The sequence below is a fragment of the Acipenser ruthenus genome, chromosome 2 (genome assembly GCF_902713425.1).
Source record: "Acipenser ruthenus chromosome 2, fAciRut3.2 maternal haplotype, whole genome shotgun sequence".
NCBI lineage: Eukaryota > Metazoa > Chordata > Actinopteri > Acipenseriformes > Acipenseridae > Acipenser > Acipenser ruthenus.
This window is the reverse complement of record NC_081190.1, coordinates 22,557,796-22,570,195: the sequence shown is the minus strand read 5'-3', so window position 1 is coordinate 22,570,195 and position 12,400 is coordinate 22,557,796. Positions and strand designations below refer to the sequence as shown.

The 12,400-nt window shown below is 34.7% G+C and overlaps 1 protein-coding gene across 2 annotated transcripts in view; it reads right to left on the bottom strand.

The window, feature by feature from the left end:
• Positions 1-12,400, bottom strand: part of LOC117409334 (tyrosine-protein kinase SYK) — a 45,040-nt gene that overhangs the window by 16,502 nt on the left and 16,138 nt on the right. For both annotated transcript variants that reach the window (XM_058992246.1, XM_058992247.1), the window contains exons 2-3: positions 7,084-7,551; positions 4,842-5,002 (exon numbers count right to left, since the gene is read on the bottom strand). In XM_058992246.1, the coding sequence (XP_058848229.1) occupies positions 4,842-5,002; positions 7,084-7,485 (563 nt within the window). In that variant the 5' untranslated portion in view covers positions 7,486-7,551. The remainder of the gene's footprint in view (positions 1-4,841; positions 5,003-7,083; positions 7,552-12,400) is intronic.

The window sequence follows — 12,400 nt, the reverse complement described above, 5'->3', positions numbered from 1 at the left end:
TAAAAAAGCCGATATACACATGGATTTATTTTAAATTTGATTCACAGTTTGTGCTGAGACGTTCCAGCGGGTATCTACCCTCTATTAGAGCTCGCTAGAACTGGAAGCTGATTGGCTGACAGTACTGAATCATTTTCTAATCGATTAAATATACAGATGCTCTGTTTCTATTTCAGCAGAAATTCTACTTAAAAAAAGGCTTCCCCAATGCTGGTGTGATAAACTGGAGAGCAGCACATACATACCAATCCTATGAGATACAGCTTTAAACTTGTGATCGTGGGTGCGTGTCTACAATAGTGCAGCCTGGCAAAATAGTACCTTTGTTTCCCGTGTTAGTTAACCAATGATAATGCATCTTCACATTTGTTCCAATATAACCAATGTTAAAGCTACCTTGTATAGCCAAGTTTGAAGCACAATGCTACAGAAAGAAGCTAGGAAAAATGATCAAATGACAATTTTCTGCAAAGGGCATAATGGAAAATCAACTGGTGTAAATATGCAGCCTTTCCAGAAAAATGTTCACGTCATCCTTTCTGCAGGTTTCCAAGGAAACAGTGTTCTTTAGAATACATTTCCCTTTGCTATTGTGACAATAAGATTAGCTTATTAAAGAGTGAAAAAAGAGCTGGAAGTTATTCAACAACAGTATTAAACACAGAGGACTGTAAACCCTTTTTTTCCCAATGTATACAATATATACCTATGAACAGCAGATGGCGCTAGTTTGATGCAAATGTCAGTGTGATACCAGAACACTACTACAGTAGTTGAAAAACAGAATCTCTCAAACTAATTAAGATATTTATTTATTTATGTATATTTTGCTCGCCTCATGAGATACTATACCACATCTAGTTTTTAAAAAGGGTCCCAGAGGACAGTAATCATGCATTCAACCTGTACATCAGTCACATCAATATTATAACTGCATAAGTTGGTATTTTTTGTTGTTAAATAAACAATAGGCAATAGAAGTAATCTGCAGAAAAGTATGTCCTAGTGGAAGAACAAGATCAAGCAATGAAAGGTTCAGTGGGTCAATCAGTGGGTGGTATTAATGGAGGAGAATTTAGAATTTAGGGGGTTTTGGTTGGAGTTCCTCTCTAAAATATTACATTATAGCATTATATTTTTTAAAGCACTAGTAAGGCTTTTATTTCAACTCTTATACAAGTTAATATGGACAGAGGAACACTGTTTAGAAGCCCAGAAAGCTAGTAAATGATATGTTCAGCCTTCAGTGTGGTAATATTGCCATGGCGGAAGTTTTTGTTTTTCTGTAATTCCTTTTTCTAAATATGCACATCTGAGTTGTAGCTTTTGTCAGATCAGATAATAATAGATAACAGCAGGACATGGTATCTTAGTAAATCTCACATGGGCCCTGGAAGGCCCAAAGATAGCACTCATATTAAGGTTGTTTATATAGTGAACACAATTAAAATGGTTCCCAACAGTTCTCACTGCACAAATTATGAATGACTACACATATTCAGGAAGCTGTGAACTTGCTTCAAATACATTTACTGTAATGCTACAGTGGTCATGATTTGCATAAAGATGTTACACGACATCTTCTAAAGTAAAGACTGTTGTAATGAGGATTTGTGCAAACAACTTAACATTTATACATATATAATGGGAATGCATGAGAGAGAGAGAGAGAGAGAGAGAGAGAGAGAGAGAGCAGCAAAGCCTTTACTGCAAGCAAGAAATGGTGCTTTTACCCTCCAAAAATAAACGGTGCCAATGTTTGCCATAAGAATGCTTGTTTTGTCAATATAAATGTATCTTTCTAAATACCTGTAAAATAGCACACTCGTTTTAAACAAAATATATTCGGTTTTCAAAACGTTTCCCAAGGTTTTAAGACGAGACTGCAAACAGCCACATTCTTTGCCGCAAGTCAGTGTTTTTTTCCACTCAAGCAGAGGCCTGTTTGTAAGCCAATGGTCAGTTCAGGAAGTCAATATGCAAAATGTCACTACGGAAACCACAGAAAACTTTTCTGCAGCACAGGCCTGAAAGCACTCTTGAGACGGTTTGCGAAAAAAAACAAGAAAAAACTCTATCCGAAAAACAAGGGTCTTAGATAAGAACGCTATATACTAAATGTTGTAACAAAGCATGTTTCTAACTAATGTACTTTATTGATACAAAAAGTAATACAACACTTCAGAAAAGCTGTATTTGTAATGGAATTGAAATGCATTTTAAAAGCAGATGACAGCAGATATATTTCAATTTAATATATACAAAACATTTAAAAGGTTAAAGCAAACATGCAAAGAATGTTCATTTTTGCAAAAAAAAAATATATATATTTTTTTCAAATCCAAAACTATTTCAGTAAAACAAAGTATACTATGGTCTACCTTCTCAAGGCTTCTCAAACCAAATTGTGATTAGCAGAAAGTAAAAGCACAACCAATATTGCTAGCAAGAAACGTAGACATTTAATTCAGTGGCTTAAAGATGTCTTAATTTGTTTGCAATTCGTTTTAATTGACTGTTTTTGCAAATAACAATTTAAAGTAAAAAGCTTTGAGAAACGCCCCTATGTATTTCAAGTTATATTACTGTATTTTGTTGTTTTTCATGTAGTGTGCAGTTTGGTTTTAGTACCGTGGTAGTACAGTACTATGTATAAAACAATCAATTTAAAATTATGCAATTTCTATATGACTTGAAGAGGAAATTGCATATTCTATAACATGTTGAAATAAAAATTTGCATTAATAAAAAAAATAATTCAGACCTGTTTTGACAATTAGACTACTTTGAAAAATATAGTTTCTGCATACTATTATGGTTATATACATTAGATTTAAGACATGTACATAACATTGTTATTGTGAAAAACAAAATAAAACATTTAAAACAAGAATGTGAACCTTAAATATTTATTAATAAATGTATTTTGATGAAAAAACTAAATGAGGATCACACAAAATGAAGTGATAGTAGTGGTTTAATTTATAGATATAATTCATTGTGATAGCTCCTTATCTGCCCTGAGCACGGTCCTACTGTCCTGATTTTGATTCTTTACCTCGGGTGCAGCTGACATGTACAGTATGGAACCTTGGCCCTGCTTCTAAAGACCTGGTCTGTCTTCTGCTTTTCATTTTCTCTGTTTTATTGTTTATTTATTTGATGTTTATCACATTTTTAGCTTTGAATTTTGAAACTGTATTTATTTTTAACTAAAAGATACAGTACAAGTCACACTTCAATTGATGCAGTTAGAACAAAGAACCAAAAATAAGTATGTTGCTCTGAGCATGAACCTGGGGTAGACCGTTTGTTTCTTTTGCTTAGCAACACTGGCAATGTTTCAGAGGACCTGGGGGATATTTTTATATATAATGTCTCTCATTGGTTTTGAGCTAGCTATGGCTCAAAACCAACTCGAGACATATTACTTGTGTGGTAATATATTCTGACCCATATATTATTCTATTTATATTACAAGTAAAGTGTTTATATGACTGGGGTTTTGTACATTATATACTTACATGTTTAAATATCAACCATGAGGTACCACAAGGTGCTCACCCTTATTATATGTGCTCCATTTTTATTAAAACATAAACACCATAACATTACATTGATCAGGGATTGATGAAATATAACAGATGCTAGGTTTACAATAACAGACTCAACTCCCAGGTCCTATTAACAAATGCTTCATATCACTAACACATGTATTTACTTTAAAAACAATGCAGATTCAAAATAATATAACTGCACTGGGATATATTTTCAAACTATTTATATATTATAGTTTTTTTGAGAAAAAGAGATTCGTAAATATAGATTGAGGATGGGAACAAAGATTGTGATGATCTGGCAGCTTTACAATTTTATGCAAAACTAACAAGTTAAATAGCAACTCATAGAAACTGAAACAGAGCTTGCAGCCCAAAATAAAAGCAAAAGTGTCTCTTTTGAAACGGTGCTATCGGTATGTTATACAGGAGTGTTACTCATACAAACATCATGAAAGGTGCTAGGGGATATATTCTGTAGGCTGGCAGTAACAGTAAATGTACAGCCATTAGTCATTCATTGTTGTTGTATTCTTTAGAGTTGTGAATAAGTTTTTTTAGCTTCCCAGTTTCAGTTTTTAATACAGCTAATTTAAACATTGTTGTGTTAAATTCCAGGTATTAACTCCAAGTAATGTTTCACATACCTCATACATATTTGTTAAATATTTTGAGATTCATTGAGCTTCAGACTCACCATTGACCATGAATCTCAAAGTACTGGATGAAGTCTTTATTGTCTTTGGTTAATCCATTTAACAGACATTTCCATGTTTCCAGGACAGTTGCTTTTTTTCAAGCTTTGGTTCTTTACTAGCAATTATTAATAAAAACAATTCTAAGACAAATGAATCAAATTAAGTTAGTTTGTACCCTGTTACTTATTATCTACCTACTGCAGCCAAATGCTAGACGTTTTTGTTATTAAAAAAGTACTGAAGGTAGGAGTGTACATTTTTGCAACAGGGGTGTGCATACACCGAAGTTCAGATTTTATATCCATATACTCAAGTCAAGATACAGTAATACAGACTAGCTTTCTGCATTGAAAACCGCAGCCAAGTGCTAGACTTGTTGGCACAAACCACGTTTTTGTTATTAATAAAGTACTGAAGGTAGGAGTGTACATTTTTGCAACAGGGGTGTGCATACACCCAAGTTCAGATTTTATATCCATATACTCTTGTCAAGATACAGTAATACAGACTAGCTTTCTGCATTGAAAATCTCAGGAATCCTTCTGTAAATACAGACTTTAATTGAATGTAATTTACTCAAACTTACAAAAATTTCCCATTGATTCTTTGCCCATTAAGGAGGCGAGGTTCTGACTCGTCCCGTGAGATGATGCCATGAAACCAGGGCATCTTCTGATGGGCAGTGGTAGCAATCAGTTTCTCCAGCTGAGGCCTTTGACTGATTATCGCCTGTTCAAGGGCTTCACCCTATTCAGAAAGACAAACAGAAAATATAATGCCTTTACTTAGCACTGTATTGATACGTTTGGCGTGTGTGAATAATTTGAGTACAGGGAAATTAAATGTTTCAAGTATGTTTTATGGAAGAAGAAAAGTAGCGGTACAGATTGCACAGGGTTCGAAATGCTCCATGATGGCGTCCGCTGGTTTGTCTTCTCGGATGATACACCCTTCATGAAACCAGAAGTGTGTCACATCCAAATCCAAGCCTCTTTGTTCCTGTGGCTAGAGAGTTTTTTTTGTTTTTAAAGATCTCACAATTGCGAGTGTGCTTACATTTTTCAAATAACTTTAAATATATAAGAACATAAGAAGAACATAAGAAAGTTTACAAACGAGAGGAGGCCATTCGGCCCATCTTGCTCGTTTGGTTGTTAGTAGCTTATTGATCCCAGAATCTCATCAAGCAGCTTCTTGAAGGATCCCAGGGTGTCAGCTTCAACAACATATTTAACACATGTTGTATTAAAAAAAGTATTAATCTTATCTATAGTTGTATGTACATTTACAGCTGGTTTCTCAGACCCTGATTTGTGCTAATCTTTGAAAAATAAATGTATTAACCAACACTTCATACTGTATAAACAGGAACACTGTAAATCAGTCAAACTTTTGGGAAAGTTTATGTGCAGCTTTTAATACATGTTATAGTAAGACTTATTTAATTGGTAACGCGTTGTCACTGCAGTGCACACTTATTGCTATTGTAAGAAGCTTACTCTCTAAATAAAACAATGGTTATTTCTGAAGCCCAACTACTACCTAAACCTGGAGATGAGGCCATAAAAGCAATGCTTATTGTAAGAGTCCACACCCTAAATTACAATTTTAACACCAGCAAAACCTTCTTGTCAGATCAGAGTTAAAATGTGTTACTTGAGGGTTGTTTATTTGTGATTCCATGAGCTGCATCACCTGTAAAGGACCATTAATGATCTGAACACAAGGTTCAGAAATCAAAAATCTGCTATACTGTAATAACTAAAATTATAAATCATGCCAGAGGCAGATCATTTCAGCCTTGGTCACATTGTAAAGGACATGAATATTTTCACTATATAAAAAAGATGGTCAAGCTTCATTTAAGGAAGGGCAAGCACGGAATGCTGCTGTTTGTTTTAGGTTTAAACATAACATTGTATATATATATATATATATATATATATATATATATATATATATATATATATATATTACTGGAACTCATTTTGGAATCTATCAGCCACAGAATGACTTGGTGAACTGCACTGCTCCAAACTAAACAACGTTGTTAAACAGATGCAGAGCTTGATATATGTAAAGTAATGAATCCAATTCAGCATAATTTCTGGTCTGTAATTTCGTTGGGAGAAATTCATGAACATTTGAACGGACACCTGGTTGGCTGAGCTATTGAATGCTATATTTTGGGAATTATAGTTAACTAGTTTATTGATTATTTTAATGCACTGCTCGATACCACTGAGCACTTTGCTTGACAGGCAGGGCCTGGAGTCAATCATTTCCTGCTTGACCAATCTGTAAGAAGGTATTTTTAGAGGAAGAAAGAATGTCTAGATAAGAGCTGGAAGGATCAATGTGTGTGTGTGTGTGTGTGTAGTCTGCTCCAGTGAGTCATGCAACTGCCATTAACTGCAGTTCAATTCTAAATTAACATCTGACGTGCACTGCATATTCCAAGCTATTTGTAAATACGAGGGCCAATCAAGATCGTCAAGCTGCTGTTCACTGACAGACCAAAAATAAAAAATAAAAGGGCATTAACATGTAGCTCTTGGCACATTGTCTGAGTATAAACAAGAGTGTCTTGAAGTTTTTAGCTCGTCTGTTGCCTTCCGATAGTCTTCTCCATTGCAGGAGTTTGTTCCAACCAGTTACTGGATTATTTTATTGAACCCACTAAAGATCTATTACATAACCAAGCACCTGGTTGGAACAAATACAATGGACTGGATTGGAAGAACCAAGGTTGCCTACCCCTAATATAGATACAACCAGGGACTAAAAGCTGGAAAATAGTATCACTGGGCAGGGGCATAAGGACTCACCTGTAAATTCCAGGTCTGTTTCACATACTCCCTTATCAGGTGTTCCTTTAAATCTTCGAAGGGCCCTACTTTTGGCTCCATTCCTTTGGGTCGATTACAAGGTTTTTTGAGCAAGGAGACTAGTCCGTCTGACTCATGAGAGTGATATTCACAGAGTTCACTTGGACTGTTGTGGGATTTTCCTCCTGCTATAACATAGGTGTTGTTCATTTCCCGCTCTATGGTATAGTGGTAGCATTCTCTGTTGTAGGCCACAGACAGGGCAAAGCCTCCTAGATTGCTACGGCTCTGTCGGATGAGATAGAGGCCATCGCTCATCCCGTTCTGCTGGAGGTAGCCTTCTGCCTCCTCGCGGGTGATGTTACCGTAGAAAAACGGCTGATGGGTCATTCTTTCAGCCATTTTGTCAGTCTAGTTTTTGTAATTTCTAAAAAGAATGCTCAGCTTCTTAACCTTCTGGATGAACACCTAATGGAAAAGAAAAGTCAAATAAGTCATAACAAGTAGAGCATATCCAATTAACCCAGTTAAAGGTCTGATTTCGAATAACCTCACTGTTTAAAAACATTTAAGAAATATGTAAATATATCTTTAACTTACCTTAAAATTATTATTTAAAAACATACACGACTAATATTTTACCTAGCAGTTGTGGAATTAAGTGATATACTTCCTCTTTCATTTTCATTGCTTTACCAACCTTTAGACTGTAAATAATCTAAAGGTTCTTCCCTTCGTTTCCAACACAAACCATGTGACCCGTCACAACATGCATTATGATTTACATTTTCAACAACCCTTTTTTTATTATTATGATGAAAGATTTTGAGTAAGGGTGTTATTTAAAAGTGTAATTATCACCATGTTTCTGGAAGTAGATAAACACCCATTGAACTTACATAACTTGAATAAAACAAATAAATTGAAGGGCTCTTAGGTGTTCTTAGGTTTGTATATTTTTAGATTTGTAACATTTACAGTTGTTTTGTGTGCTTGTACTAATGAGTTTGCCATTGCATTTGCTTTTGTTTTCCCGTTGATTAATAACTGGCATTGAAACAGCCTATTTAAAAAGCAAGGGACATATGAAATCAGCTTATATTGTAAATAGGAACAGAAAAAAGAAAAAAATATAGAGCCAGATAGTATCATTAACCATTAGTTTGGTTTAAACACTGCAATAGCAGATATGTATTGTGTAATGACTCTAGTATTTATTTGTTTCTCTAGTCTGTTCTTCTTTAGATTTAAGATTGGGTTAAGTGAAGTGGGTTATGTGGGAGTTTCAACAACCATTGCTTATGATTAAAAATGATGAAAGCAGTTCCTAAATAAGAAGTTAACAGGTTTACTATTATTATCTATAGATTGTTTTTATTTGACTTTGCACTTGTGCTATTGTACAGGGCCTTATAATGGTTTGCCATGAAATGAGCTAAAGAAATGTAATCTTGCTCAAATTATCAACAAATAAGTTGAGATACTTTGTATCAAAAGTAAACCAAAAATTGGCAGGTTTACATACTAACACATGCATTTAGTGACAATCCCATTTCTATAACATTTTCATCTAATGGTTGTTTTTATTTATTTATTTGAAATACATTTAGGTTTTCTGATAGTTATTATCATTCGGTACGGTCTTCCCTATTAAAAGTGGTATCCAGGCTAAATAAAGTTAACAGCACTTGCATTTCCTACAAGCTACAGTAGCACGTTGGCCTTGCTGTTCACATTCTTAACCTGGTGCACAACACTAAAGTAGATTGAACTTTTTTATTTCACATATTAACACATTTACTGACAGTTTCACTTCATGCAGCCAAGATCAGGTGTAAAAACAGATGGTTATGAGTGAGATTTAAAGGATGTGTGTTTGGACATGTGCCATTTGGACATAGCCTATTTATCTTACTTGGAAGTCAGAAAATACACTTGCTACAACCAGCTGTTATTTTCATGTCGTGCCGACATCTCAATAGGGCCTTTTATTTGTTTTGATAGTAGTTAATTACAGTAAAGTATATCAATCTGCACTCAACTGCACTCAAATGATTCAAACACAAACTAAACCTGCTGTAAATTCAAGCAATTACCAGCCCTGGCTCAAGAAATAAAAACTAAATTGAAAGTACCTTTACTGTTAAAAAAATGATGACCATTAAATTACTATATTGCTGTAAACCATCCAGTAAGAAACCAGTAAATATATATTCCCATGCCCAACGGTTGTTGATCACCAGCAAAGTACATTTTCCTCACAGTTTATTTTCAAGCCTGAAAAGTAGCGGTTTTTGGTCCCCATTTTCAAAGCCTCTTCTCATTTTGTGGCAATAACTATTGGAGTTAAATAAATACTAGAGAATACACATTGAAAATATAACCTAAAGTGAAAAAACCACAAGCACAGCAGAAATGGCGTATTGCATTTTGTTCTTATTCGACATACAGTGCTGTTCCTGTGCAGTGAGTTAGTTTCTCCTTTCTTACCCCATCAGCTTCCCGTCATATGAGTTCCTCTAACCAAGTTTAAAAAAGGCCCCACCAAACTATATTTGTTTCACACGCACTTCCAATTCAACAGAAGGTAGATTTAACTGTTTATTTTCAGACTATGCCATTGCACATCCCAACTGTTTATTTAATACGATAAATATGATGGAAACACACCAAGCTCAGAGTAAAACCTGTTGAATTAGTATCTGCTCTAGGAATATAAAACATCATCATAAATTCCCCACCCCTTTTTAGAATATTTGCATTCATTCCAACTTTATTGGGAGGGCTGTCATGTGCCAAGGGCTTCAGCAGCACAATTTCTCCAGAATCATCTTGCTCTTCATTCAAACTCAACCACATCTTTGATTATATTACTATGCAGTGACAAGCGCTATTATTATCGCTGTACAGGGGCAAGTGGCAGTACCAAAGCAGAGCTTCATATTTTTTCCCAAGTTATAGCAACTGAAGAAAGACTAGCAATGGTTTATATATTCATAAAACACCGCCTTTATTTAAAAACAGCCCTTCTTGATACTGCAGTATTACATTACATGTCATTATAGCTGCTATATAAGCAATTTGTATGCCCGAATTGAATTTTACTTAGAACTTTACACAAACAGGCTTGATTTGAAGATTGATATTATATGTATTTAGAAGTGTTTTTTATTGTTGTTATTTTATGCACCATTATTGTGCTGCGGTTTTCCTAAATAATTTCTTTATTAAATATAATTAGATTAAAAATAAGTCTTGGTGCTGTCAGCAAGGTTTACCATAGATGCCCATCATTAAATGTCTGTTAATGATTTCCTTTTTTATAAGTGTAGGCAAAAGATAATGGCTGCTAGAGTCAAGCTCTTGTTTGAATGTAAAAATACTGTGCGACAGAACTGCATGCGAGTGAAGCGTATGATTGATGATGTCAGAGGACACCTTGCCCACCCTTTTCCTTTAACATGTGTGAGCTTCAATTGTCAGTATTTAAATGGTAAACAATGCAGGTGTAACACTATGTGATAAACTTTGACGGAATCTCCTGCTAAGTATGTAATACATATACCACGTAGTTCTTTTAGATATTCACATGGAAGCTTTATGTTGGCTTACTTGCTAACAGTATCTGATTATATGAGTGCAGTATAAAGCATGCTCAGCTATGTTTGATGAGTGCAAATACCACAGTATACACTCATAATACTACATAAAAACATGTACTATATTACACAGTACATATCGAGAGCCCTGACATTAAACATGTTATATTTAACTTGCCCCATATGTAACCTTTAACAATAAACCTGTTTGGCCTGCTGAAACAAACTACTGTAATGTGCCTAAAGAAATTTGAGCTCCTGCCTTGACAGTCTACAACAGATCAAAGTTTTTAATTGGTTTGCTTTTATACCTTATCCACAATACCTAAATAATGTGATATCACAACACCCAAAGATCTGATGACTGACCTTCTTAGATATGTAACAATTTGGTTATGCTGCCTTTTAATTGAATTGACATAAACTAAATTTACTGTAATGGACCAGGAATTAGCATGCCGTCAAGCCACAATAACAGTCAGATGAAATGTTCTCAGTTATCATAACTGGTAAGTGGTCAGTAGTAGCAGTGTGAAATGATAAGCATACCTCATAGGTAGAAACTGTGGTCACATACCAAAACATTAAGAGCCTTTTTGTTAATTAATATTAGCAGTTAATATTAACCTATCAGTGCTCTCCAGGATGTTTTTTTACACTTTCTATACCTGCCAAGCTAACAGTTCAGCTGCCTATCCCTGTAGGTCGCTGCTGAAGATCAACAGGCACCTGGGGGCACTGTATCTCAGTGAGGCGAAACTCTCCCTGCCAATTTTGCCTCTCCAGACTCTCAGAGTGACAGGCCAGTGCAACATAAACTGTGGGATCCCTAGTGAAGACCTGTAACATGCGTTCCCCTGACTCTATGAGTCACACTGATGCACACCAATTTTCTTTACCAGATGTGCCATTCATGTATCTTAAGAGGAAAAGCATGTAGCTCCTAAAAAATCCCATTGAACTGCTGGTGTCTTGCATTAATTTGTTTCAGTCGGGAAACAACAATGTGGAAAACAAGAAACGAAACAAGGTGACATAGGGCATAGGGGGAGTGACAGGGAAGAATAAATATTATCCGTTGATTTGTGATTGGTTGTAAGTTACCTTTTGAAATGTCAATATACTCTTTTCTTATACCTGTCAGCCAACAAACTACATCAAATAAATATTAAATTGACTCTGGGAATCCAAGTGCTTTGCAGGAATTTTAACTTCAAAAACTCTCTGTGCACAAATATTCATGGATGCGGTCTATTTAAAGGCTAAACGTGACCTCTTGAAGTGAGCAACATTAAAAATAATTTTGTTTTTAGAAAATATTAAGAATCAGATTATACTTACAGTGTGTTAAACAGTCCTTTTCATTGTTGATTGAGAAATACATTTTGTGAAAGTTTAAAAGTCCTCCTTATTAAGAATATTGATCCATTAAATAAGATGGAATGGGCTTTGTGAAATGTATTATACAGGATCTAAATTAATGTTATAAGAAATACATGGGTTGATATGAAATTAGATAATATAAATATTTTACCATGCGGGTTTATAAGGGTCATAAATATAGCAAAAGTAATGTGTCCCTGGAAAATAGACTGCAGTTAGATTAACATCTATCAGTAGTTTGACTTTCTTTCCAGAACTAAATGAAAAACTACTTCCACATTTAGAGCTAAAGAAATAATTAACAAACTAAACAGAAAAAAGTTAATAGAAATGTT